At 45.4% G+C, this 26,589-nt stretch overlaps 2 protein-coding genes across 6 annotated transcripts in view; one reads left to right on the plus strand and one right to left on the minus strand.

Annotated features, from left to right (window-relative positions):
• The window catches only part of CHL1 (cell adhesion molecule L1 like), a 167,930-nt gene that overhangs the window by 76,325 nt on the left and 65,016 nt on the right, over window positions 1-26,589 (plus strand). For all 5 annotated transcript variants that reach the window (XM_066596312.1, XM_066596310.1, XM_066596313.1 and 2 more), the window contains exons 4-6: window positions 10,380-10,570; window positions 21,712-21,834; window positions 25,486-25,656. In XM_066596312.1, the coding sequence (XP_066452409.1) occupies window positions 10,380-10,570; window positions 21,712-21,834; window positions 25,486-25,656 (485 nt within the window). The remainder of the gene's footprint in view (window positions 1-10,379; window positions 10,571-21,711; window positions 21,835-25,485; window positions 25,657-26,589) is intronic.
• On the minus strand, window positions 13,631-20,998 carry LOC136619669 (uncharacterized). Its single transcript, XM_066594434.1, has 3 exons — window positions 20,720-20,998; window positions 14,010-20,453; window positions 13,631-13,743 (listed from the first exon to the last, which is right to left on the minus strand). The coding sequence occupies exon 2, from the start codon at window positions 20,158-20,160 to the stop codon at window positions 14,341-14,343; it is 5,820 nt and encodes a 1,939-aa protein (XP_066450531.1). The 5' UTR covers window positions 20,161-20,453; window positions 20,720-20,998; the 3' UTR covers window positions 13,631-13,743; window positions 14,010-14,340.

The raw sequence follows: 26,589 nt of genomic DNA on the forward strand, positions 1-26,589 counted from the left end.
ACTAACCATTTGGCCAGAATGTCTCTGAATGCCCAACTCCTACAATCATCCTGAGACAGCAAAGAGGTGGGCATTCAGATACTGCCTTCCTACTGATTGGACCAGGGATAGCAATACAGCATGAGAAGTAAGGGAAAGAAAGTACAGGACATTAAACTACTGGTAGACTGATAAACTTGTGGCATGCCTGTTGCTTGAAAGTGGATTGCAAACAGCAGGGCAGCAGAAAAATGTGGAATACCACCTGAAAATCAGAACGTACAGACTTGAAACAGGGTGCAAACAACAGCGTTATATATTTTAGAAAACTTGTTGAAAACTCAAGTATGATTTAAGAAAGAAGTCCCAACCATACACACAATGAAAAAAATATCCACAAATGAAAAACTGAGCCCACCTGTTAGGCCAATGCCAGTACTCTTGGGTTTAGTGCTTCAGTATAGGTCTTCGAAACTGCTTTGGATTTGCATACTAGAATATAGTTTTTAAACAAAAAAAGGAGATTTTGTTAGCTCACTACTAGAGATGAGCGAGCACCAAAATGCTCGGGTGCTCGTTACTCGAGATGAACTTTTCGCGATGCTCGAGGGTTCCTTTCGAGTAACGAACCCCATTGAAGTCAACGGGCGACCCGAGCATTTTTGTATATCGCCGATGCTCGCTAAGGTTTTCGTTTGTGAAAATCTGGGCAATTCAAGAAAGTGATGGGAACGACACAGCAACGGATAGGGCAGGCGAGGGGCTACATGTTGGGCTGCATCTCAAGTTCCCAGGTCCCACTATTAAGCCACAATAGCGGCAAGAGTGCCCCCCCCCCCCTCCCAACAACTTTTACTTCTGAAAAGCCCTCATTAGCAATGCATACCTTAGCTAAGCACCACACTACCTCCAACAAAGCACAATCACTGCCTGCATGACATTCCGCTGCCACTTCTCCTGGGTTACATGCTGCCCAACCACCCCCCCCCCCCCCACGACCCAGTGTCCACATCGCACACCAAACTGTCCCTGCCCAGCCTTCAGCTGCCCTCATGCCATGCCACCCTCATGTCTATTTATAAGTGCGTCTGCCAGAGGAAAAGCAGGCACACACTGCAGAGGGTTGGCACGGCTAGGCAGCGACCCTCTTTAAAAGGGGCGGGGCGATAGTCCACAATGCTGTACAGAAGCAATGAGAAATCCAATCCTGTGCCACCTCCATCTGGAGCTGCACACGTGGGCATAGCAATGGGGAACCTATGTGCCACACACTATTCATTCTGTCAAGGTGTCTGCATGCCCCAGTCAGACCGCGTTTTTTTTATAAATAGTCACAGGCAGGTACAACTCCGCAATGGGAATTCCGTGTGCACCCACAGCATGGGTGGCTCCCTCGAACCCACCAGCTGTACATAAATGTATCCCATTGCAGTGCCCTGGACAGCAGAGCTAACGTCAGATTAAATGCAGGTGGGCTTCGGCCCACACTGCATGCCCCAACCTGACCGGGGTTTTTAATTCATAGACACAGGCAGGTACAACTCCCTATTGTGAAGTCCCTGTGGACCGACAGCATGGGTGGGTGCCAGGAAGCCACCGGCGGTACATAAATATATCCCATTGCATTGCCCATCACAGCTGAGGTAATGTCATGTTTAATGCAGGTGGGCTTCGGCCCACACTGCATGCCCCAGTCAGACTGGGGTTCTTTAGAAGTGGACACATGTAGTTACAACTCCGTGTGGACCGACAGCATGGGTGGCTCCCTGGAACCCACCGGCGGTACATAAATATATCCCATTGCATTGCCCATCACAGCTGAGGTAATGTCATGTTTAATGCAGGTGGGCTTCGGCCCACACTGCATGCCCCAGTCAGACTGGGGTTCTTTAGAAATGGACACATGCAGTTACAACTCCCTGTGGACCCACAGCATGGGTGGGTGCCAGAAAGCCACCGGCGGTACATAAATATATCCCATTGCATTGCCCATCACAGCTGAGGTAATGTCATGTTTAATGCAGGTGGGCTTCGGCCCACACTGCATGCCCCAGTCAGACTGGGGTTCTTTAGAAGTGGACACATGTAGTTACAACTCCGTGTGGACCGACAGCATGGGTGGCTCCCTGGAACCCACCGGCGGTACATAAATATATCCCATTGCATTGCCCATCACAGCTGAGGTAATGTCATGTTTAATGCAGGTGGGCTTCGGCCCACACTGCATGCCCCAGTCAGACTGGGGTTCTTTAGAAGTGGACACATGTAGTTACAACTCCGTGTGGACCGACAGCATGGGTGGCTCCCTGGAACCCACCGGCGGTACATAAATATATCCCATTGCATTGCCCATCACAGCTGAGGTAATGTCATGTTTAATGCAGGTGGGCTTCGGCCCACACTGCATGCCCCAGTCAGACTGGGGTTCTTTAGAAGTGGACACATGCAGTTACAACTCCCTGTGGACCCACAGCATGGGTGGGTGCCAGGAAGCCACCGGCGGTACATAAACATATCCCATTGCATTGCCCATCACAGCTGAGGTAATGTCATGTTTAATGCAGGTGGGCTTCGGCCCACACTGCATGCCCCAGTCAGACTGGGGTTCTTTAGAAGTGGACACATGCAGTTACAACTCCCTGTGGACCCACAGCATGGGTGGCTCACTGGAACCCACCGGCGGTACATAAATATATCCCATTGCAGTGCCCAACACAGCTGATGTAACGTCAGCTGTAATGCAGGTGGGCTAAAAATTAATTGGATTACACTGTAGGCGAGGGCCCCCAAAAATTAGTGTACCAAAAGTACTAATGTACCTGAGAAAAATTGCCCATGCCCAACCAAGAGGGCAGGTGAAACCCATTAATCGCTTTGGTTAATGTGGCTTAATTGGTAACTAGGCCAGGAGGCAGCCCAGTAAAACTAAAAATTGGTTGAGGTGAAAGTTTCAACGCTTTAATGAGCATTAAAACGTATATAAATTGTTTAGAAAAATTATATGACTGAGCCTTGTGGGCCTAAGAAAAATTGCCCGTTCGGCGTGATTATGTGAGGTTTCAGGAGGAGGAGCAGGAGGAGGAGGAGGAATAATATACACAGATTGATGAAGCAAAAAGGTCCCCGTTTTGGATGGTGATAGATAACGATGCTTCCATCCGCGGGTGCAGCCTACGTATTGTTTAGGTATCGCTGCTGTCCGCTGGTGGAGAAGAGAAGTCTGGGGAAATCCAGGCTTTGTTCATCTTGATGAGTGTAAGCCTGTCGGCACTGTCGGTTGACAGGTGGGTACGCTTATCCGTGATGATTCCCCCAGCCACACTAAACACACTCTCTGACAAGACGCTAGCCGCAGGACAAGCAAGCACCTCCAGGGCATACAGCGCGAGTTCAGGCCACGTGTCCAGCTTCGACACCCAGTAGTTGTAGGGGGCAGAGGCATCACCGATCGGCTACGTACTCCCTCACCATCCTTTTACAGTGCTCCCGCCAACTCAGCCTTGACTGGGGAGCGGTGACACAGTCTTGCTGGGGAGCCATAAAGCTGGCAAAGGCCTTGGAGAATGGTCCCCTGCCTGCGCTGTACATGCTGCTTGATCTCTGCACCTCCCCTGCTACCTGGCCCGTGGAAATGCGCCTTCGGCCACTAGCGCCACTTTGTCCACCAGCACCCTGTGGTATAGCATCATTCTCGAACCCCTTTCCTCTTCGGGAATGAGAGTGGAAAGGTTCTCCTTATACCGTGGGTCGAGCAGTGTGTACACCCAGTAATCCGTAGTGGCCAGAATGCGTGTAACGCGAGGGTCACGAGAAAGGCATCCTAACATGAAGTCAGCCATGTGTGCCAGGGTACCTGTACGCAACACATGGCTGTCCTCACTAGGAAGATCACTTTCAGGATCCTCCTCCTCCTCCTCCTCCTCCTCCTCCTCCTCTGGCCATACACGCTGAAAGGATGACAGGCAAGCAACATTTGTCCCCTCAGCAGTGGGCCAAGCTGTCTCTTCCCCCTCCTCCTCATGCTCCTCCTCCTCCTCCTCAACACGCTGAGATATAGACATGAGGGTGCTCTGACTATCCAGCGACATACTGTCTTCCCCCGCCTCCGTTTCCGAGTGCAAAGCGTCTGCCTTTATGCTTTGCAGGGAACTTCTCAAGAGGCATAGCAGAGGAATGGTGACGCTAATGATTGCAGCATCCCCGCTCAGCATCTGGCTAGACTCCTCAAAGTTTCCAAGGACCTGGCAGATGGCTGCCAACCAGGCCCACTCTTCTGTAAATAATTGAGGAGGCTGACTCCCACTACGCCGCCCATGTTGGAGTTGGTATTCCGCAATAGCTCTACGCTGCTCATAGAGCCTGGCCAACATGTGGAGCATAGAGTTCCACTGTGTGGGCACGTCACACAGCAATCGGTGCACTGGCAGATGAAACCGATGTTGCAGGGTCCGCAGGGTGACAGCGTCCGTCTTGGAGTTGCGGAAATGTGCGCTGACCCGGCGCACCTTTCCGAGCAGGTATGACAAGTGTGGGTAGCTTTTCAGAAAGCGCTGAACCACCAAATTAAAGACATGGGCCAGGCATGGCACGTGCGTGAGGCTGCCGAGCTGCAGAGCCGCCACCAGGTTACGGCCGTTGTCACACACGACCATGCCCGGTTGGAGGCTGAGGGGTGCAAGCCAGCGGTCGGTCTGCTCTGTCAGACCCTGCAGCAGTTCGTGGGCCATCTGACTCTTCTCTCCTAAGCTGAGTAGTTTCAGCACGGCCTGCTGACGCTTGCCCACCGCTGTGCTGCCATGCCGTGCGACACCGACTGCTGGCGACGTGCTGCTGCTGACACATCTTGATTGCGAGACAGGTTGCGTAGGAGGAGGAGGAGGGTGGTTTAGTGGAGGAAGCATACACCGCCGCAGATACCACCACCGAGCTGGGGCACGCAATTCGGGGGGTGGGTAGGACGTGAGCGGTCCCAGGCTCTGACTCTGTCCCAGCCTCCACTAAATTCACCCAATGTACCGTCAGGGAGATATAGTGGCCCTGCCCGCCTGTGCTTGTCCACGTGTCTGTTGTTAAGTGGACCTTGGCAGTAACCGCGTTGGTGAGGGCGCGTACAATGTTGCGGGAGACGTGGTCGTGCAGGCCTGGGACGGCACATCGGGAAAAGTAGTGGCGACTGGGAACCGAGTAGCGCGGGGCCGCCGCCGCCATCATGCTTTTGAAAGCCTCCGTTTCCACAAGCCTATACGGCAGCATCTCCAGGCTGATCAATTTGGCAATGTGCACGTTTAACGCTTGAGCATGCGGGTGCGTGGTGGCGTACTTGCGCTCGCGCTCAAACAGTGGCGCTAGCGACGTCTGGACGCTGCGCTGAGAGACATTGCTGGATGGGGCCGAGGACAGCGGAGGTGAGGGTGTGGGTGCAGGCCAGGAGACGGTAGTGCCTGTGTCCTCAGAGGGGGGTTGGATCTCAGTGGTAGGTTGGGGCACAGGGGGAGAGGCAGTGGTGCAAACCGGAGGCGGTGAACGGCCTTCGTCCCACCTTGTGGGGTGCTTGGCCATCATATGCCTGCGCATGCTGGTAGTGGTGCCTCCCCAGCTGATCTTGGCGCGACAAAGGTTGCACACCACTGTTCGTCGGTCGTCAGGCGTCTCTGTGAAAAACTGCCACACCGTAGAGCACCTTGACCTCTGCAGGGTGGCATGGCGCGAGGGGGCGCTTTGGGAAACAGTTGGTGGATTATTCGGTCTGGCCCTGCCTCTACCCCGGGCCACCGCACTGGCTCGGCCTGTGCCCACACCCTGACTTGGGCCTCCACGTCCTCGCCCGCGTCCACGTCCTCTAGGCCTACCCCTACCCCTCAGCATGCTGTATTACCAGTAGTGCAGAAACAGAACGCTGTAATTAAATGTGCCGCTTATTGGCCTGTGGTTGGAGGCTGACTTCGCTTACAGAACGCCAGGAAATAATTTTGCGCAAGCCTGCTGTAACACTTAGCTGGCTGCATATGAATTTGGAGAACTACTACACCCAGCACAGACCCAGAACACTGAGGACACTCACAGGCAGCCCAAATAGATTTTTTCCCACAAATTTTTTTGCAAAGGCCCACTGCCTATATTCAATCAATAATATGTCTTCTGTCCCTGCCTAAGCGCTTCTGGCCCTAGGGTATGTCACAGAACTGCAGAGTGTTGCACTGTGAACTGCAATACAGCGGTGATTTCACAGCCCAGACAGAGCCAGGAAATAATTTTGCGCAAGCCTGCTGTAACACTTAGCTGGCTGCGTATGAATTTGGAGAACTACTACACCCAGCACAGACCCAGAACACTGAGGACACTCACAGGCAGCCCAAATAGATTTTTTCCCACAAATTGTTAGGCAAAGGCCCACTGCCTTTATTCAATCAATAATATGTCTTCTGTCCCTGCCTAAGCACTTCTGGCCCTGGGGTATTACTGCAGGGCGCAATGCTCTGCACGGCCGATATACCAAAAAAAAAAAAAAGTGCAACACTGCAAACAGCAGCCTCCACAGTACTGCACACGGTTAGATGTGGCCCTAAGAAGGACCGTTGGGGTTCTTGAAGCCTAAAATACTCCTAACGCTCTCCCTATAGCAGCTCCAACAAGATAGCACTTTCCCTGAGCTATGTCAGAATGCATCTGTGGTGAGCCGCGGGAGGGGCCGATTTTTATACTCGGGTGACACCTGATCTCGCCAGCCACTCACAGCAGGGGGGTGGTATAGGGCTGGAACGTCACAGGGGGAAGTTGTAATGCCTTCCCTGTCTTTCTATTGGCCAGAAAAGCGCGCTAACGTCTCAGAGATGAAAGTGAAAGTAACCCGAACATCGCGTGGTACTCGTTACGAGTAACGAGCATCTCGAACACGCTAATACTCGAACGAGTATCAAGCTCGGACGAGTACGTTCGCTCATCTCTACTCACTACCTCTCACATAACAGCAGATTACTATGGCAGAGGAGGGGTATGGACTGGTAGTTTGCATCATTTAATTGTCTGTGGGGTTTGGTATTATTGATTAATTGTAATAATGAAGATCGTTTATTCTAACTCACTCATTGTTTCTGTTGTGCCATTACATTTTTGCATGCTCTCTTTTTCTTCTGATGGTGCATTCATTTAACATAGTGAAAGCCGTAATAATAAATCCTAAAAATAGAAAAAATTGTAAAATTGCTTTTTTCCATAGTACCCCAGCAAAAAACAGTTATTTAATACATTACATGTGCCTGAAATTGGTTCCCATAAAAACTAGAACTCAGTGTCATATAGCTAGACTAACAAAAAAAAACAGTTATGACCGCTGGAAGACAAATGGGGAAATGATTATTAAAGCTAAGATTAATTATGTGACTCAGGGCTTATTCACAGGAGCGTATATCAGCCCCCCCTTTTTTTTTTACGGCCGGCTGATATACACTACCATCTGATGCATTGGATTTCAATGCATCTGATCACACAGGGGTATTCCCGGTTGGGCGCTTTTATACCGGGCAGAAAAAAGATAGCCCTGGAACTATCTTCCTGGCCTAACTACGACCATTGCCATTGACTCCTATGGGAGCCAATGACTGCAGCCAGAGAAGGGAGGTGGAAGGGAGTTTAGCAGCGTGACTGCTTGACTCCCTCCCCATTCTCTCCTCTTGTCTCCTCCCCTGCGGATGTTTGCAGTTGGAGGGGGTGGAGTTAAGCTCTGCCCCATCCCGCCCCCACCCAATGCTGGCTGCAGACAAGGGGCGGGGAGGTGGTGGGAGCTTAGCTCCTCCCCCTCCACACCCCCTCCTATTGCAAACAGCCAGAGGTAAGGAGAGAGGAAGTGAGCCGGTGAGGGGGAGGGAAGGAGGAGACAGCTTAGCAGATCTAAACTGTCTACATCCGCCCAACGGCACATACACATGCATCACCTGGTAGCGTATATCGTCCGGCCATGAAAACGCCAGCCGATATACGCTCGTGTGAATAAGCCCTAAGGCCGGACTCACACGAGCGTATGCACAATCGCACCAGTCTCAGTGCAACATATTTGCACACTGAACAAGCCTTTTTTGTGAGCTTATTGACATATTTTACTGAACTTTTGCAAACAAAGACACACCAATTGAAATGGCTAATTCATCTAATGAGTTGCACATGTGTTCTTTTTCCAGTGGAATTATGCAGTGTTTCACGCATCTCCTTGAGTATTGTGCATGCATTTGTGCACCCCCCTATTGACTTCTATGGAGATCTTTGGTGTGCAAATGCGCAGAAAAATAGAACATGTTCTATATTTTTGGTGCAACCGAAATCCATGTGCAAAAAACAGAAATATGAATGAATCCATTGAAATCAAAGGGTTTTATTCTCTGCGTATTACGTGCATGCAAATACGTCCACATAAAGCCGGTATAAGGAGTTAAAAATGTATTTAACTACTTTAGTGGCACGCCCGGAAAATCTCCGGGGCTTGCTGCACTGGCCATGCAGTTAAACCCCGGAAGATTTCCGTGGACAGCTCTAGTGCTGAAATGTGCAGAGCACTGAGCTGTCATCTGAAATCTTCTGGGTTTTTACTGCATACTCAGTGCAGCAAGCCTCGGAGATTTCCCTGCCATAATACCAACTGTCAAAGTAGTACAGTACTTTCAAATACTTGCAAGATTAAATTGCATTGTTGACTCATTTAAAAAAACCTGCCCTGTGAGGCATGGCATGGTAATAATAAACCTGCCACTGAAGGGGTTAAAGGAACCCTGTTATAGTGCTGTTAGGGGAGGTGGCAAAGAGCTGAATGATATATATTTTATACTTAGCTGCTTCTGTGATCCAGCGATGTCACCCAGTGAAAATCTGAGTCCTGTGTGTGTGCTCTCCAAAGGACTTGTATAGAAGAAAGAGCATGGCACTCTGAAAAGAGTCAGATTTTCCAGCACAGTACGGTCTTTGAAGGATCACAGGAGCGAGTGAGTATAAAAAATACATGACCCGACTCCCTGTCACATCCCCCTACAAGCACAATAACTTGCTTTATATTGCTTGTGGAACATGACAGGTTCCTTTGAAGTTTTGCACCAAATATATTTACATGAGACATAAATTCAAAATCTACAATAAAAACAATGCGATGGCTGTGATTGGTTCATCAGTAATTGGCTGAACTGCGGCGCCCGAGAACCAATCAGAGCCAGCGCTTCCTAAAGGTGGGGATTTTGAACCCCTGACCAGGAAGCGCTGGGTGAAAACTACAAACAAGTCTACTGGAGCTACAGATGAGACGTGTGGCAGAGCCGGACAGCGCCTGTTCGGTGATGTATTGTGGGTTTTTTTTCTTACTGCAGCGAGGGCTTATTTTCGTGATAGTGCTTATACTTCAAGTTGCCGTGCTGTTGCCATGACAGCCGGGGACTTTCTGAAAGGCCCCAGGGCTATCATTGCAGATTGCCTGTTAGATCGTGGTATAATGTAATGCTATGGCGTTACATCATACTGCAGGAGCGATCAAGGCATTGCAAGTTCTTGTCCATTAGGGGAATTAAAAAAATGGTATCGCTGCATCCGTAAAAGTTTGATCTATCAAAGTAATGCATTATTTACCGCGTCGTCAGAAGAAAATAATGCCAGAATTGTGCTTTTTCATTCACTCTGTCTCCAAGAAAAAACGTAATTAAAAGCGATCAAAATGTCATATGTATTCCAAAATGGTACCAATTGGTACCAAAATGGTACTCAACAGAGAAATAAAAAAAGGCTGTCAGAAGATGGCGGCAGAAAATAATTTAAAAAAATTAAATATCTTTGGAAAAAAAATAAATATAGTACAGCAAAAAGAAAATTTGGTATCATAGTAATTGTACTGACCCATAGAATAAAGTCATCACTTCACTTAATTTTTTTTTTTAAGTTTTTTAGTGTGTCATATGGTACATTATACAGTACCATTGAAAAATATAACTCGTCCCGCAAAAAAGAAGCCGGCACACAGCTACGTCGATGGTTAAATATAAGAGTTATAATTTTTTTAAAGGGGTGAGGAACAACCAAAAATAAAAAAGGGCTTCGTCCTTAAGAGGATAAAACCTGCATTTAAAAAAGTCATGCAGTTTTCAAGAAGAACCACAATTATAAAGCGCAACAAAAATGTGTGAGGACAACCTTTAGCAGTTCAGAATGGTGGTATAACTTTGTTCATGTGACCTTTTCATGTATTTTCTGGCGTGGGTGTTCTCTTCTGCATAGAGCTATGGGTAGGAATAAGTGTCCTGAAACACACAGTAAGTTAGCTGCTTGTACTCCACATGGGATGTTATTAACATATTCCTTAAATGCTGACTATTACTGCAGTCTGCTGAGTGCTGCGTACCTTCCCTCTGAACAATCTTTTTTCTTTCTATTAGATATCATTGGACAAAGAATGGGCATTCTTATAATCCATTTACAGATCAAAATGTAAGAACGGTGAAAGACTCCGGCTCGTTTATTATCCATAATGAGGGTAACATTGTATCCTACAATGGAACATACCGATGTTATGCCACAAATAAGTTAGGAACTGCCATATCAGAAGAGACAACTTTACTCATTCCAGGTATGTTACTGGAGGGTCCTTGTGTATGTTATAGGTTACAACAGGGTTTCTCAAGCTATCTAAATATATAAAGGCGAAAGCCCTCACTGACTGACTGACTCACTGGCTGGCTGACTCGCCACTAATTCTCTAACTTCCCGCTATCTTACAAACATGAAATTTGGCATGACCATTCTTTAGGTCCTAAATAGCAAAAGTATTATTCAATGCTAAGTGCCCCCCTATGTTATGTAACTTCCCGGTGTTTTACAAACTTGAAATTTGGCACGACCATTCTATAGGTGCTAAATAGGAAAAGTAAAGTTGATTTTATTCAATGCTAAGCTCAAAAGTAAGTGAGCCCCTATGTAATGTACCAAATCTAATTCTCTAACTAAGCACGAAAGACTGTGAAAATCCGTGATACATGACATAGTTCTTTTCTCAAAACCTATAAAGCCTAGGGAAATGCTTTGTATACTGAGGAGAATCTACCTCACCTCTATTTGTATATACTGAGGAGAATATAACACTCCTCTATGTGTATATACTAAGGAGAATATAACTGACCTCTGTTTGCATATACTGAAGAGAATCCAGGTCACCTCTCTGTGTATATACTGAGAATCTAACTGACCTCTGTGTGCATATTCTGAGGATAATATAACTGATCTCTGTGTGTATATACTGAGGAGAATCTAACTGACCTCTGTGTGCATATACTAAAAGGCTATAAAGTACATTAGGAAACGGCCATGGACTGCAGGGATAGAGCATGCCTTTAAGGTTAAAAAGGAGCTGCAACCTCCAGTTCGGGGATAAATTTGAATAAAAGGGGTGTTACCTTTAAGGGTAAAAATTGGGGAGAGTGGGAGCAGTGGCACATTCTGCAGAGGGACATCAGTACATGCAGTCTGAGGAGAATCTAACACTCCTCTATGTGGATACATATTTTATTTCTCGGTTCCTCTGAAGTAAAAAATTTTCTGTGCGAACAACAGGTAAACACCTGCACCAAATTAACTTAGGTGAAGCCAGGTATATCAGCTAGTTTTTTTATATTGGCACCTCCCCATTCGTTGTAGTCTGCATTGTAAATTTATGCCACTTGGTCCTGGGCTTTAATCCTAGCCGATAGCAAAAATACAGTACAGGATTACCGTACCCGCCTGCACCAGCTCCAATAAACCGCACGGCTCATCGGAGCTGTTAACTTTTTAAATTCTAACAGCGGAATTTAAATCCTCTGGCCAATGTTCTGGCGTTCTGTATGGCCCCCCACAATGAAATTGTGGGTTTTCATGTGGTTGTCATAGCAGCCAGGGGCCTTCTAAAAGGCCCCAGGGCTGTTATACCATGTTTCCCTGAAAATAAGACACTGACTCATATAAATTTTTACCCCCAAAGAGGCACAGGATCTTATTTTCAAGGGATGTCTTATACTCCCCTAGCATGCGCCATCCGGGTCCCTTCTGCTGGTCTCTGGCGCACTGGCAGGCCTCCATGTAGTCCTCAGCACCAACTGAGCATCTCTTGCTAGTTAAGGGGCTTGAATACTCTGCCTCCAGCAAGTAATTGCTCTGATTGGTTCGTGAGAGCCACCAGTCAGAGTCAACGCTCGATAAACCAATCACAGGCATTAATGGAAGCCTGCTGGAGTGCCAGAGGCAGCGGGAGAGCCTGCTAGGTGAGTATTGCTTTTATTTTCATGTAGTGTAGCTAGGGCTTGTTTTAGTGGTAGGGCTTATTTTTTTGGTAAACACAGTAGTAGAATGCCTATCAAACCATGCCCTTGGGGTGGCTTGATAGAATGCCTGTCTGATCACAGTATGATGTAATGCTATGGCATTACATCATACTACAGGAGCCATCAAAGCATCACATGCTCATGTCCCCTCTGGGGACAAAAAAAAAGTAAAGATAAGTAAAAAAAAAACGTTTTACTAATTTAAAGAAAACTTTTGCCATATTTAGAATAAAAGAATCTAAATAATAAAACAAACATACATACTTGGTATCGCTGCATCCGTAAACTCCGATCTATGAAAGTAATGCATTATTTACGCCGCACGGTGAACATTGTTCAAAAAAAAATATTACAAATGCCAAAATTGTGTTTTTTGGTCACCCTGTCTCCAAGAAAAAATGTAATAAAAAGCGATTAAAAAGTCGTAGGTACTCCAGAATGAAACCAATGGAAATAACAGGAAGCCCCGCAAAAACCAAGCCCTCATACAGCTATGTCGACGAAAAAATTAAAAAGTAATGGCGGTCAGAAGATGGCTGCAGAAAATAATTTAAAAAAATTAAATATCTGTGAAAAAAAATAAAAGTAGTACAGTGAAAAAAAAAACTATACATGTTTGGTATCGGAGTAATCATACTGACCCATAGAATAAAGTTATCATGTCATTTTTGTTGCAGTGTGTATGCCGTTGAAACAAGACACACTCAAAGATGGCAGAATTTCTTCTGTTTCCATTTCACTACACTTAGAACTTTTTAAAAGTTTTTCAGTATATTATATGGTACATTATACAGTACCATTGAAAAATGCAACTCGTCCTGCAAAAAACAAGCCCTAAGGGCTTATTCAGACAGGCGTATATCGGCCGGGTTTTCATGCTTGGGCAATATACGCTGCCCCTCTCTGCAAGGGGAGGAAGCAGGACGGGAGCTAGGGCACTGAGCTCACGCCCTCTCTCTGCCTCTCGCCACTGTGTGCAATGAGAGGGGGCGGGACAGGGGTGAATTTAGCTCCGCCTCTGCCCCCTCTCATTGCAATCAGTGGCGAGGGGCGGAGAGGTGGCGTGATCTCAGTGCACTAGCTCTCGTCCCGTCCTGCCTCCTCCCCTTGCAGAGAGGGGCAGCGTATATCGCCCAGGCGTGAAAACCTGGCCAATATATACACGTCTGAATAAGCCCTTAGATAGTGACGGCAATGGATAAATAAAAGAGTAATGATTTTTTAAAAGGAGGGAGACAAAAAACGAAAATAGAAAAAAAAGGGACATGTCCTTAAGGGGTTAAGGTCTAGCCACATCAACTGGAAACTAAAACATTCCTATTCAAAATGGTTCTGTTCTGTCCTCCCTATGAGTGGAGCATAAGTAGACAGGCAGATAACCTTCCCTGCAACACAATGACGATGGAGCAATGTCCGCTTTCAACTTTATTGCAAGGTAGAGGTAAAACTGTAGAACAAAGAAAATGATGCACTTAGCAATGTACACTAACATAGCAGTACATAGAATACATTACATACATGTGAGAAGACAGGAAGCATGTAATACAGCCATGAGGGATGATAAGTGTGCATGCGCATACACTAGGACACATGCTATGCTATCTGAATAACACACATAGGACTAGAAACTATAGAAGTGGTATAATCATGGAACTGGAAACATATATACACAGGATGCTAAGAGTAGGACATCAGGTAGAAGTTATCACATACCGACGATGCCACTGTGAGCCTGGATAATAAAGGTTTGCAGAGGGTCTCTAGAGCAGTCCAGACATGGAGGGAATGTGCCAGAAAATGGCTACTGTGGGCTGAGCTGATGATGTCACTGAGGTCATGGGTAAAAGGTACAGCATCCCTCAGAGGACAAAATACACTGAGGCTCAGTATATGAATGCACACTAGATGGAGCCCTAACAGAAAGTCCATCTAATAATGCCAGAAATAAAGCAATATCATATACCTTATACAGTACAGACAATTTTACTGAACAGAGACTGCCAAAGGCATGACACTCCCCGTCTGGTAACCCAAGGTTACCACATTAAGACCTCTTCGTTGTGAGTAATAAAATTAGTTCTGTAACAGGTCTGAAGAAGAGTTTAGGCTCATTTTGTTTGCACAATTTGACTTCCACCTTTCTGACTTTCCCGTCTTCACTAGGAAAAACCTTGGTTATGAGTCCCATAGGCCATTCGTTTCTTTTTGACTGAGAGTCCTTGACAAGAACAACATTGCCAACTTCCATGTTGGGTTTACTGGAATGCCACTTATTCCTAGTCTGTAAAGTTGAGATGTATTGTTTCCTCCACTTTTCCCAAAACACATTTGCCAAGCTTTGTACCCGTCTCCATTGACACTTGTACAAGTCTTTAGAATCAAACTCACCAGCAGGAGCTGTAATTGCATCGAACTTTTGCGTGAGTAGAGTAGAAGGAGTTAGCAAAGGAGGGTCATCTGGATCTCTGGATATTGGCATTAATGGTCTCGCATTTATGATAGCTACTACTTCAGCCATAAGAGTTGTGAGGGTCTCATGGGTGAGTCTTGAAGTGCCCTCGTGGAGGAATATCGAATCAAGGATCCTACGTGCTATGCCGATCATACGCTCCCATGAGCCGCCCATGTGAGAAGAATGTGGAGGGTTAAATGACCATGTGCAACCTTGGTTCGCAAGATATCTTCTTACATGGTCGCTGTCAATGTTTGAGGGAATATTCAACTCTTTGCACGCTCCAATGAAATTGGTACCTCTATCAGAACGGATTTGCTTGACTGGACCTCTTATAGAAATGAAGCGTCTTAATGCATTTATGAAGCTGGATGTGTCCAAAGACTCAATAACTTCTATGTGCACTGCCCTGATGCTCATACAAGTGAATAGGACAGCCCAGCGTTTGCTGTTTGCTTCGCCTCCTCTAGTGCGCCGCGTGGTGACGGACCATGGGCCAAACACGTCGAGCCCAACATTTGTGAACGGTGGTTCAGTGCTGAGTCGGTCAGCAGGGAGGCTAGCCATTTTCTGCGACTGAAACGTACCACGGAGTTTCCGGCATGTAACACATCTGAAAATGACATTACTCACAAGTCTTTTGGCTCCAACTATCCAAAATCCAGCTGTACATAGAGCTCCCTCAGTGAACAAACGTCCCTGGTGTTTAGTCTGTTCATGGTAATGCCGCACAAGTAGAGACGCAACATGATCGTTAGGGAGTATTACAGGATGGCACTCGTTACTATCAAGCTGTGCATTTGAGACACGTCCTCCAACTCTCAACAGTCCATTAGCATCTATATATGGGTCAAGTTTCCTGAGGGAACTATCTTTAGGCACATTCTTTTGATTTTGGAGTGATTCTAGTTCTCTTGCGTAAATCTCTTGTTGCACACAATGGATGACAACGTCCTTGGCCTGTGTAAGTTCATCCACTGTATAGCCCTTTGGACAGCGGTGCCAACCTCTGCAATGACTTGATCTTGCTGGCGTGGCTCTGAAGGTTCTGGCGATATGAATTAAGCAACTTACAGCGCGGTTTAGTGACTTCCAAGTTGAGAACCTGTTAAAACGTGTAGATCCCAGCTGTTTGCTAGAAAGTGTCGTAATGAGCGTGGAAACTTGAGGGCGAACCTCTGCATCGGAATCTGGGTCTAGCAGTTCATAGGTGCTTTTCTTGTGAGTATCCAGTACTGGTTTATAAAGGAAAGTTGGCCCTGTGAGCCATGTGGTATCTTTAAGGAGTGGTGCTGGTACAGCTCTTGTAGCATGATCTGCTGGGTTGTGATCAGTCGGTACATAGCGCCACTGAGTAGGTTTTGATGACTTTCTAATCCTATGGACTCTGTTATGCACATACACATAGAATCTCCTAGACTCATTGTAAATGTAGCCCAGCACTACTTTGCTATCTGTATGAAATTCTGTGTCATCAAGTGTCATATCTATTTCGGTCACAATGAGTTCAGCTAGTTCTACTGCCAGAACGGCAGCACAAAGCTCCAGCCTCGGTATGGTAGGCTCAGGAGATGGTGCCAGTTTTGCCTTTCCAATCACAAACCCAATATGTGTCTGGCCCTTAATGTCAATCGTTTTGAGGTAGGCAACTGCAGCAATTGCTTTCACTGAGGCATCACAAAATACACACAGCTCTTTAGACTTGACCTCTGCAATAGGCACGTGTGCATACGGCCTAGGAACGTGTAGGTCGGATAATGCTACCAGGGAGTCTCTCCACTTTACCCACAATGTCTCCTTCTCTGGGGAAAGTGGGGAGTCCCAATCGCATGTATCTGCAGTCAAGTCTCTGAGCAGCATCTTACCTTGAATGGTCACGGGAGCTGCAAACCCAAGCGGGTCGTAGATGCTGTTGATCGTAGATAGGACACCGCGTCGTGTGAATGGTTTTGGCTTTTGATCCACCTGAAAGGTAAAGGTGTCGTTGTTGAGGTCCCAGTTGAGCCCTAGGCTGCGCTGCAAGGGTATTGTGGCCGTTGCCAAGTCTAGATCCTTCAGGTCATTGGCGTGATCTTGAGTGGGAAAGGCTTTCATGACAGCCTTGCTGTTTGAAGCTATCTTATGGAGTTTGAGGTTCGAACAAGCAAGCATACTTTGGGTTCTTTTGAGTAGGTCGATTGCTGCATCTGGTGATGGAAGTGATTTCAGGCCATCGTCCACATAAAAGTCTCTTTCTACAAACTGCCTGACATCTTGTCCATATTCTTCTTCACCTTCTCGGGCAGACCTTTTGAGTCCATAGATGGCGACTGCAGGAGATGGGCTGTTGCCAAAAACATGTACTTTCATTCGGTATTCCATTATGTCTTTGGTTTGGTCGTTGTCTTTAAACCAGAAGAATCTCAAGAAGTTCCTATGTTCTTCTTTCACTAGAAAACAATGAAACATCTGCTGTATGTCGGCAACAATGGAAATTAATCCTTTACGGAACCTAATGAGCACTCCTAATAGTGTGTTATTGAGGTCTGGTCCGGTCATGAGAGCATCATTGAGGGAGACTCCTTCATACTGTGAACTGGAGTCAAATACTACCCGGATCTGTCCTGGCTTCTTAGGGTGGTAGACACCAAAGATTGGCAGGTACCAGTGTTCCTCCTTTTCTCTTAGAGGTGGAGCAACTTCCGCATGACCGTTTCCAAATATCTTCCCCATGAATGTGAAGAAATGTTCACTCATATCTGGCCTTCTTAGAAGGTTGCGTCTGAGTGAGAAAAAGCGCTTCAGTGCTTGATCTCTGTTGTCGGGGAGATGGCGTCTCTGAGTTTTGAAAGGAAGTGGTGCCACCCAATTGTTTGCTTCATCTTTGAAAAAGCCTTGTTCCATTATGTCCAAGAAGGCTTCGTCTTCAATAGAGGGGGCAATTTTGTGGTCGTCCTTTGTCCTCTGGAACACTGTGCACCCTAAGTGGTCTCTGTCTTCGTCACAGAAATGGGTCCCGATTTCCGTAGAGTCAGAGTATGAAATACTGCTAGGTGTGTCTCTTATAAGGAACCTGTTAGGACAAGGCTGGAAGAAGGATGGACGTCCATTTTCCAGTGTATTAGTGCAATAGGAGTTTACCGTGGATGGTTTGTGGACATTTCCTAGGCAGACGTCACCTACAATGACCCATCCTAGGTCTAGTTTCTGTGCAAATGGAGAATTCTGCGGGCCATTTACCTGTTTTCTGACCTTGTGGACTCTTATGATGTCCCTTCCAAGCAGAAGCACTATTTGAGCCTTAGGATCTAAGGCAGGGATGAGATGGGCCATGGTCTTCAAGTGCTTATGTGGTAATGCTGCTTCAGGCGTTGGAATCTCCTCTCTGTTGTTTGGAATTTGATTACATTCTATCAGTTTAGGTAGAGGCAGGGATGTTTCACCATCCATGGATTCTATTTGAAAACCAGTAGCTCTTCTTCCGGCTTCTTCAGTCACACCTGTGCAAGTCTTAAGTGAATATGGAGAGCTATGTCCTTCAATGTCGAAGATGTCGAAGAAAGTAGAGCTGGCAAGGGACCTGTTGCTTTGATCGTCAAGAATGGTATACAACCTTACAGCCATTTCTTTGTGTCCAATTGGATAAACTTTAACAAGACAAATCTTAGAGCAGGATTTACCTCTGAGGCCCTCTCCACAGACTTGGGTACACTGGGGTGACACTTCAGGAAGTACTGTGACTTTCTCCTCCCCGCCATGCTCTGTAGCCTGGTCTGAAGGCGTGAGAGTCCATGGGGCGGGCTCAGGATGTAAGGCCGTGGTATGCTCCTTACTATGACATTCTGAACACTCGATGTTTGCTGTACAGTCCTTCGCCCTATGAGATGTTGAGGCACAACACTTGTAGCAAATCTGGTTTTCTTTGAGAAAGGCTTTCCGGTCCTTAAGAGTTTTTTCCCTGAATCCTCTACATTTCTGCAACGGGTGAGGCTTCTTATGTAGAGGGCAGTCTTTGCAAGGGTCTCTTGTTGAGGGATGCACAGCAGATATGCTGGTTTTGTGTACTGCAACAGGTGTAGCTTTCGGGTTACGAAGTGAAGCAGGTTTGTTAGTTCTGGTGTAAGCGGTTTCAAATGTTGAGAAGTCAAAACTTGGGTCGTTCCTAGTCTTTGATTGTTGGCGTATGAAATCCACAAAAAAGGAGAATGGAGGGAATGAGACGTTGTGCTGTTGTTTGTACTTGGAGCCTTGAGTAATCCACTTTTCTTGTAGACTGTAAGGTAATTTCTGTACAATGGGGTTGACACCACGTGCTGTGTCTAAAAATGCGAGACCTTGCAAGTCTCCCTCACCTTTAGCAACTTCGAGTTCCATCAGCAGGTCACTTAATTCTCTCAGCTTCTGAAATCCTTTATTGGGAATCTTAGGAAAATCCTCAATCCTTTTGAAGAGTGCATTTTCTACCACTTCTGGTGAGCCATAACACTCCTCCAGTCTTTCCCATATCATTTTTAGTCCTCTGCTTGGGTAGTTAATGTTGATGTCTCTAATTCGCTTTGCATGTTCTGCTGACTCGTTGCCTAACCATTTGACTAGGAGGTCAACTTCTTCACTTACAGACAGGTCGAGATCTTTGATCATATTTCTGAATGACGAACGCCATGCTCTATAGCCTTCAGGTCTGTCATTAAACTTTGTGAGTCCTTTAGTTATTAGCTCACGTCGTGCAAAGAATTTGACGAGGTCTGTCATACCTTGATCTCTGCGTGGTAGATCTGAAGGTAAGTTGCTTTGTGGAGGTCCTATTGAGTTACAGCGATTCTTTGACATGCTGCTATGATAATAGTCACAGTCTAAAGGTTCATTCTTATTGGTGGCGACCGTGGTACTCCAAACATTTGTTGGTTCAAGCTTAGGTTGTACTGAGGGCCGACTGAATATCAAACTGCTATCTAATTTGATGTTGGGCATTTGGTGTGCTGAGGTCACTTGCTGTGTTACCGGTTGCTGGCGGAGCTCTTTTTGGAGGTTTGACTCCTCTCCCGGATCTGAGCACGAGTCGTCACCCGAGTTGGCATGTAGCTGAACATAGTCTGAAGTACGCTGGAGATTGTCTTGGTGACCAGAACTGCGCCTAGACATGTTGCTGAATCTTTCACTTGCGTAGATCGCTGCTTCTTCCAAAGCCTCTGCTTCAGCCACAGCAGCTGCAGCTTCTTTCTCTACTGATAGTTTTTCCAGTGCTGCTTCCATGCGTGCTTTCTCTACTTTTAATTGCCTTTCTTGCTCAGCATAATGCACTCGCATTTTGGCAGCTTCCGCTTTTGCACGAGCAATGGCTACTGTAGAGCTACTCACTGACCCTTTTGAGCTTCTGGAGCTAGCTGAGATGTGAGACCTTGTCTCATACAGTCCAGTCTCTAACGTTGACATGGTGACGCTCCGGACGAGCTTACGTGCTTACCGCTGTAGTGGGCGTCCTGTAGCAGTATCTCTGCGTATAGCACAAAACGTGGTTTAGTATCCTGCTGTCTAGACTGCTGGTGCCCTGTGTCCAGCCTGTGAGAAGTCCCTGTTTCTCTATCCAGCCTGCGAAGGGGCCGTCGTTTTACTGTTCTGTCCTCCCTATGAGTGGAGCATAAGTAGACAGGCAGATAACCTTCCCTGCAACACAATGACGATGGAGCAATGTCCGCTTTCAACTTTATTGCAAGGTAGAGGTAAAACTGTAGAACAAAGAAAATGATGCACTTAGCAATGTACACTAACATAGCAGTACATAGAATACATTACATACATGTGAGAAGACAGGAAGCATGTAATACAGCCATGAGGGATGATAAGTGTGCATGCGCATACACTAGGACACATGCTATGCTATCTGAATAACACACATAGGACTAGAAACTATAGAAGTGGTATAATCATGGAACTGGAAACATATATACACAGGATGCTAAGAGTAGGACATCAGGTAGAAGTTATCACATACCGACGATGCCACTGTGAGCCTGGATAATAAAGGTTTGCAGAGGGTCTCTAGAGCAGTCCAGACATGGAGGGAATGTGCCAGAAAATGGCTACTGTGGGCTGAGCTGATGATGTCACTGAGGTCATGGGTAAAAGGTACAGCATCCCTCAGAGGACAAAATACACTGAGGCTCAGTATATGAATGCACACTAGATGGAGCCCTAACAGAAAGTCCATCTAATAATGCCAGAAATAAAGCAATATCATATACCTTATACAGTACAGACAATTTTACTGAACAGAGACTGCCAAAGGCATGACAGGTTCTTTACTTGATTTCCTTCCAGGATGATACATTTGTAATCCCTTAGGCCAGAGGCGTAACTTGAAGCTCCCGGGCCCCGATGCAAAACTTGTAACAGGGCCCCCAACTTTAATGCTTTACTCATAGTACTGGGTTCCCTATATGAAGAAGAGAGGCCTTATGGGCCCCCTATGGCTCCTGGGCCCTGGTGCAACCACATCCCCTGCATCCTCTATAGTTACGCCCCTGCCTTAGGCCAGTGTCCCATGGACATGAGTGCATTTGCGTGCACATTTGCGCTGTGTCTTAGTGCAATTGACATTACATATTTGCGCACGCGTGTGTGTTTTACTGGACTATTTAGTGCGTGCAAATTGTGCGCATTTGCCAGCCGGAAAATCATGCAAACATGCTCCTATTCATTGAAATAGCAATTAGTCTAATTAATTCAATATATGCTCTTTTCCTGGGCAAATATGCAGGAAAATATGCAAATATACAAACTAAATGGTTGCGCAAAAAATGCTTATGTGAACAAACCAATTGAAATTAATGGGTTCTATTCACTGCATACTAAATGTGCAAATTGTTTGTGTGTAATACGCTGCGCAAATAACTTTGTGTGAATGCGGCCTTAATATGCCAACAGTCTGTTAATTTTACTATTAAAAGATTAAATTTAACTTTAATACATTTCTTTATTTTTTAGGAGAACCCAGATTTCCCAAAGAAGTTATCCCACCTGTAGTATTAGAAGAGGGAGACCCATTGGTTTTAAACTGTGATCCTCCTCCTGGTATCCCTCCAGTCAATATAGTTTGGATGACACAAGGTAAGGATATATAGCAAATGAGAAACAATCACCAAGGCTAATATCTGTATTTTATTGGGGGTTTTGTCTCTGTTTCCAGTTGTCTAGGGCATAAAAACAAAAGCTGCATGTAATCTACCTATTAAGTTTCCTGGATGCTGGTGAGACCGATATCGGGCCGTAATTCACAGCACGATATTACCCTCGCAGTCCTTGTGAAAACCCCTAGATGCAAGACGTTATCACAAAGAAACTGCCTTGTATCTCTACGGGGGCTCCCTTCATCTCTGCTGCAGCAGTCACAGCCGCGACAGGACATAGCAATCTTCTCCCATTGATTTCAATGGGGCCAGCGCTGCTGCCACCAGTCTCATTGACAACAATGGGTGATCTAGCAAAAGGTAGAACATACTGCAATGTGTTTCCTGCATTGCATCACAACACGGTGCCATACAGGGAAACCTCGCAAATGTGAATGAACATATTCAAAAGAATGTGTTTCATATTTGTGTGAGATTTGCGTCTTGCAATGCGATTTTCTTACCAGTGTGAAGGAGCCCTTATTGATATTAAATGTAGCGTAAACTATCCCCTTTGAGTCTACAATCTGCCTATATAAGTCAACAGTTTAATGGCTGATTACTTTTAACTGCAATTGGAAACATGAAACGTAGAAAATTGACTGCAGCTCTATGCTTATCCCATTCATTGATTATTGATTTCGCAACCACATCGGCTGGAAATTTGTTCCAATCATCTACTACTCTTTTAGTAATATATTTCCTGACATTGTTTCTGATCTTCCCTTAACTAATCCCAGATAGCGCCCCTTGTTCTAGCGTTTAGCATCCTATTAAAAACACTTCCCTCTTGAACCCTATTTATACCTTTAATATATATATTGGTTTCCATTATGTCCCTCCTCTCCCTTCTCCCCTCCTGTAACATATATATAGGTTTCCATCATGTCCTCCTCTCCCTTCTGTCCTCCTGTAACATATATACAGGTTTCCATCATGTCCACTTGTAACATATATAAAGTTTTCCATCATGTCCCCCTCTACCTTCTTTCCTCCTGTAACATATATAAAGGTTTACAACATGTTCCCCATCTGCCCTGCTGTAACATATATAGCTTTCAATCATGCTATACATCCTCTAAGCTAGCCCATCTTTGGACTTGTTCTATTTTCTCAATGTCTCACTGTAGATGAGGTCTCCAGAACTGACCCCAATATTCCAGAAGTGGTCTCACCAGAGCTCTTTACAGCGGGATCACAATCTCCCTCTTTCTACTGGTTATACCTCCAGCTATGCACCCGAGCATCCTACTTGTTTTATTTGTAATGGAGACAGTTTATAGCCATAAAGGGTTATTCAAGCAATTCAAAGTAAAAGTTATAAGCTTTATAAGGCGATAACTTGTAATTTTGCAATAATGTTATAACTTGACTTACATAGCTGAGGGATATTACTTTAGCATTGTTTACCTCCTTCCTGCTTAGTTCTCCATTGGTGTCCAATGTTTATGACCTGTACGCTCCGCTGTTTACTGGTCAGGCATGCTCAGTGCATTTACATTATGTATTGATGACACAGTTTGTACAGTTATCAATGCGCACTCCTCAGTAACTGCAGTGGGGCATTATGGGAGATACAGTTTTTGTACTCCATGGTGGCCTTTATAAATAACAATGTGGAAATCTGAAGATGGCTGGAACGCAGTGGTTGCACAGGTCAACAAAAAAGGTACTGGAGTTCAGTTTGATGATTTAGATAGATGCTTAGAGTAATAGCAATAAGTAGAAACATTTGGGAAATTTTGAAAAATTCACCTAGGCTCTTGAATACCCTTTTAATACAGATCGTTGATTTGAGCAACAATGTCTGAATCAGTCACATGTTTAGTATTTCTTTTCTTGGGAGAATTGGAAGGTTGTTTTATGTGGTATATTTAATCGGTTACAGCAACTACATTGGGATACAAGGTGAAAGAACTGAGGAAAGTTGTAGTTTTTCCAGTTGAAATCCATTTTCCCAATATAACACAAACAAATGATAGTGGTTTGATTTTGATGCCTTTAAAGGCCTGAAAGCCCCACAAAAACTAAAATATTTGTAGATTATGAAATGAAAAATAATATTCAACTTTAGGGCTTATTCACACGAGCGTATATCGGCCGCCGTTTTATATACTCTACCATCTGATGCATTGGATTCCAATGCATCAGATCACACATTCGTATTCCCGCTGTGTAAAAGCGCCCGGCCGGGCCAATATAGCACCGGGTGCTTTTGCGCTAGGCAGCAAAGATGGAACTATCTCTGTATCCGGAATACTTTGGCCGCTGATAAGGCTACTATTGGAGCCAATCACAACGGCCGAAGAAGGGAGGTGGGAGGGAGTTTAGCAGCGAGACTGCTGAAACTCCCTCCCCTTCTTTCCTCCTATCTCCTCCCCTCCGGCTGTTTGCAATGAGAGGGGGTGTAGAGGGGTGGAGCTAAGCACCACCCAGCTCCTTTTGCTGGCTGCGGACAAGGGGTGGGTGCTTAGCTCCTTCCGCATTCCACCTACTCTCATTGCAAACAGCCTGAGGGAAGGAGAGAGAAGATGAGCCGGTGAGAGGGACGGAAGAGAAGGCAACGGCATTGCAGCCTTAGCATATATGCGCCGTGCCCGTGCCGTCTGAATGGGCGCGCAAACATTAGATTTGTGCACCTGTTCAAACGTTTTTACGGCACCGGTGGGCGTACATAAAAACACCTACGCTCGTGGGAAAGAGCTCTTAGAATGCATTAGTTCAAAGCACTTTAATTAAGCTTGGTCCTGAAAGGGTTATAGTATGCAAAAACAATTACTCCTGCTTACTTCTTTCCTTAGGTGTTGTCAATTTAGCAATCAGCGAATATGTTTTTCTATTGTGCCCCTTGTATAATATTCACATTACTTAATAGGTCAATAGGTGGTGCATTAGAAGATACAAATTGTCTCTATTCACATTGAATGACATCTCTTCACCCTTGTTCAATGTTTTTACTTTTTAAATATCATAGGTCTCTCAATGACAACTAGCTTGAACGAGCACCAGCACACTTCTCAGCCCGTGTGGTGTTATCTCAAGGAGCTTTCCATTTCCAAAGACCTCTGAACTAGTACTGATAGGCAGGGACATAGCTAAAGGCTCATGGGCCCAGGTGCAAAAGTTTATCTTTGGGCCACCCAACTTCTCTTAACACAGAGGCGTAACTTGAAGCTCCTGGGCCCCCAACTATAATGCTTTATTCATAGTTCTGAGCTCCCTATATGGAGAAGAGAGGCCTTATGGACCCCCTAAGGCTCCTGGGCCCGGGTGCAACTGCATCCCTTGCACCCCCTATAGTTATGCCAGTGCTGATATGGTTACCATAGACATTATGGGATTGAAATGCCCATGTGCCAGAGCTCATCAACCTCTACCAATTAAAACTTCTGTCATGTTAAATAAAATGGAAATCCTAATGTAAGGCCTAGACCAAAGCTTTTGTGGAAGTTTAAAGAAGATACAGTTTCTCATAAATAAGATATCCGCTGTTGACCTTTTGGTGAGCAGCTGACTCTTCCAGGTTGCTCTATATGTGGGTGGCAGAATAATGTATCGCAGGTGTAATTCTTGTCAATCTACTTCATTCTAGATCTACGGCAGATCCCTCTAAGCAAGCGTGTGTCTGTTGGACTTGATGGGAAATTATACTTTGCACATGTTATTCATATGGACAGCAAGATGGATTATTTCTGCGTTGCTGTATACTCCAAGATCAGACATATGTCACAGAGGATGCCCATGAAGCTCAGTATACATCAAAGTAAGATTTTTCTCCTCACAGTCTATAAGAGCCAGGACATGGAATGCTGTTGGTCAACCAACTAGGGTGCCGTTTAAAGGTGGAAGAGTAGTGTCTCGTAGTGATGAAGATGTTCTGTCTGATAGGAAACCACATAAGCAATCACACTAGATGCAAGATGGTGAGTGATACAGAGGAGTGGAAATATTGGGTAGAAGGAGTCCATATTAGTGAGGGCCATACTATACACAAAGTGCCGATAGGCCATATTACAGATACTTGGTAGAGCGACCAGTTCGGCCTCGCATTGACATCTGCACATGTGTGAAGGGAAATGGGTGATAGGGAATGGGAAGTATATATGATAAACTAAAGCATTCGAGGTTGATGATAAACGGGGGAAATTAAATTCATGGCTTTTCATTCGACAACTATTATGTTTAACTTAAGGGACCAAAGATGGAAGGCACATTTTGAAAACCCCTGCCTTGGGTACCAAAAAGGCTTGCCCTGTTCCTTTACTATACACTAAATACATTATGTCTTCTACAATGGCAGAACCTGAGTCACTGCTATTTTCACTGAGCTAAAAGTTTGTGGATAGTTGGACATGCCGAGGGTGATTTATTAATATTGGTGCACTATCAATTAATATATGCTGGAAAAGGTGGAGCAATGCTTACGCCATATTTTTCAGTAAAATAGAGTGAGTACATTGATAATTCTGCCATCATGTTTATATATTGTTTATTTTTGGAAGGCTCATTTAGAAAAAGGGCATAGATAATGGGAATTTTATATTGGTTGTTGGTGATCCAACATATGGCCATCATCTCAGACTGTTCTGAATTGAAATCCGTCAGCAATATTGTGTACATTTTTTTGTGTGAGCATGTCATGCCTTTTTAACCACAAATGTGAGGCAACAGCTTCTTCAAAAAGCAATGATTCCCT

The sequence above is a fragment of the Eleutherodactylus coqui genome, chromosome 3 (genome assembly GCF_035609145.1).
Source record: "Eleutherodactylus coqui strain aEleCoq1 chromosome 3, aEleCoq1.hap1, whole genome shotgun sequence".
Lineage (NCBI taxonomy): Eukaryota > Metazoa > Chordata > Amphibia > Anura > Eleutherodactylidae > Eleutherodactylus > Eleutherodactylus coqui.

What these genes read in the sequence shown, in the direction of transcription:
- LOC136619669 (XM_066594434.1), bottom strand. Translation starts at nt 20,160, where the DNA reads ATGTCAACGTTAGAGACTGGACTGTATGAGACAAGGTCTCACATCTCA.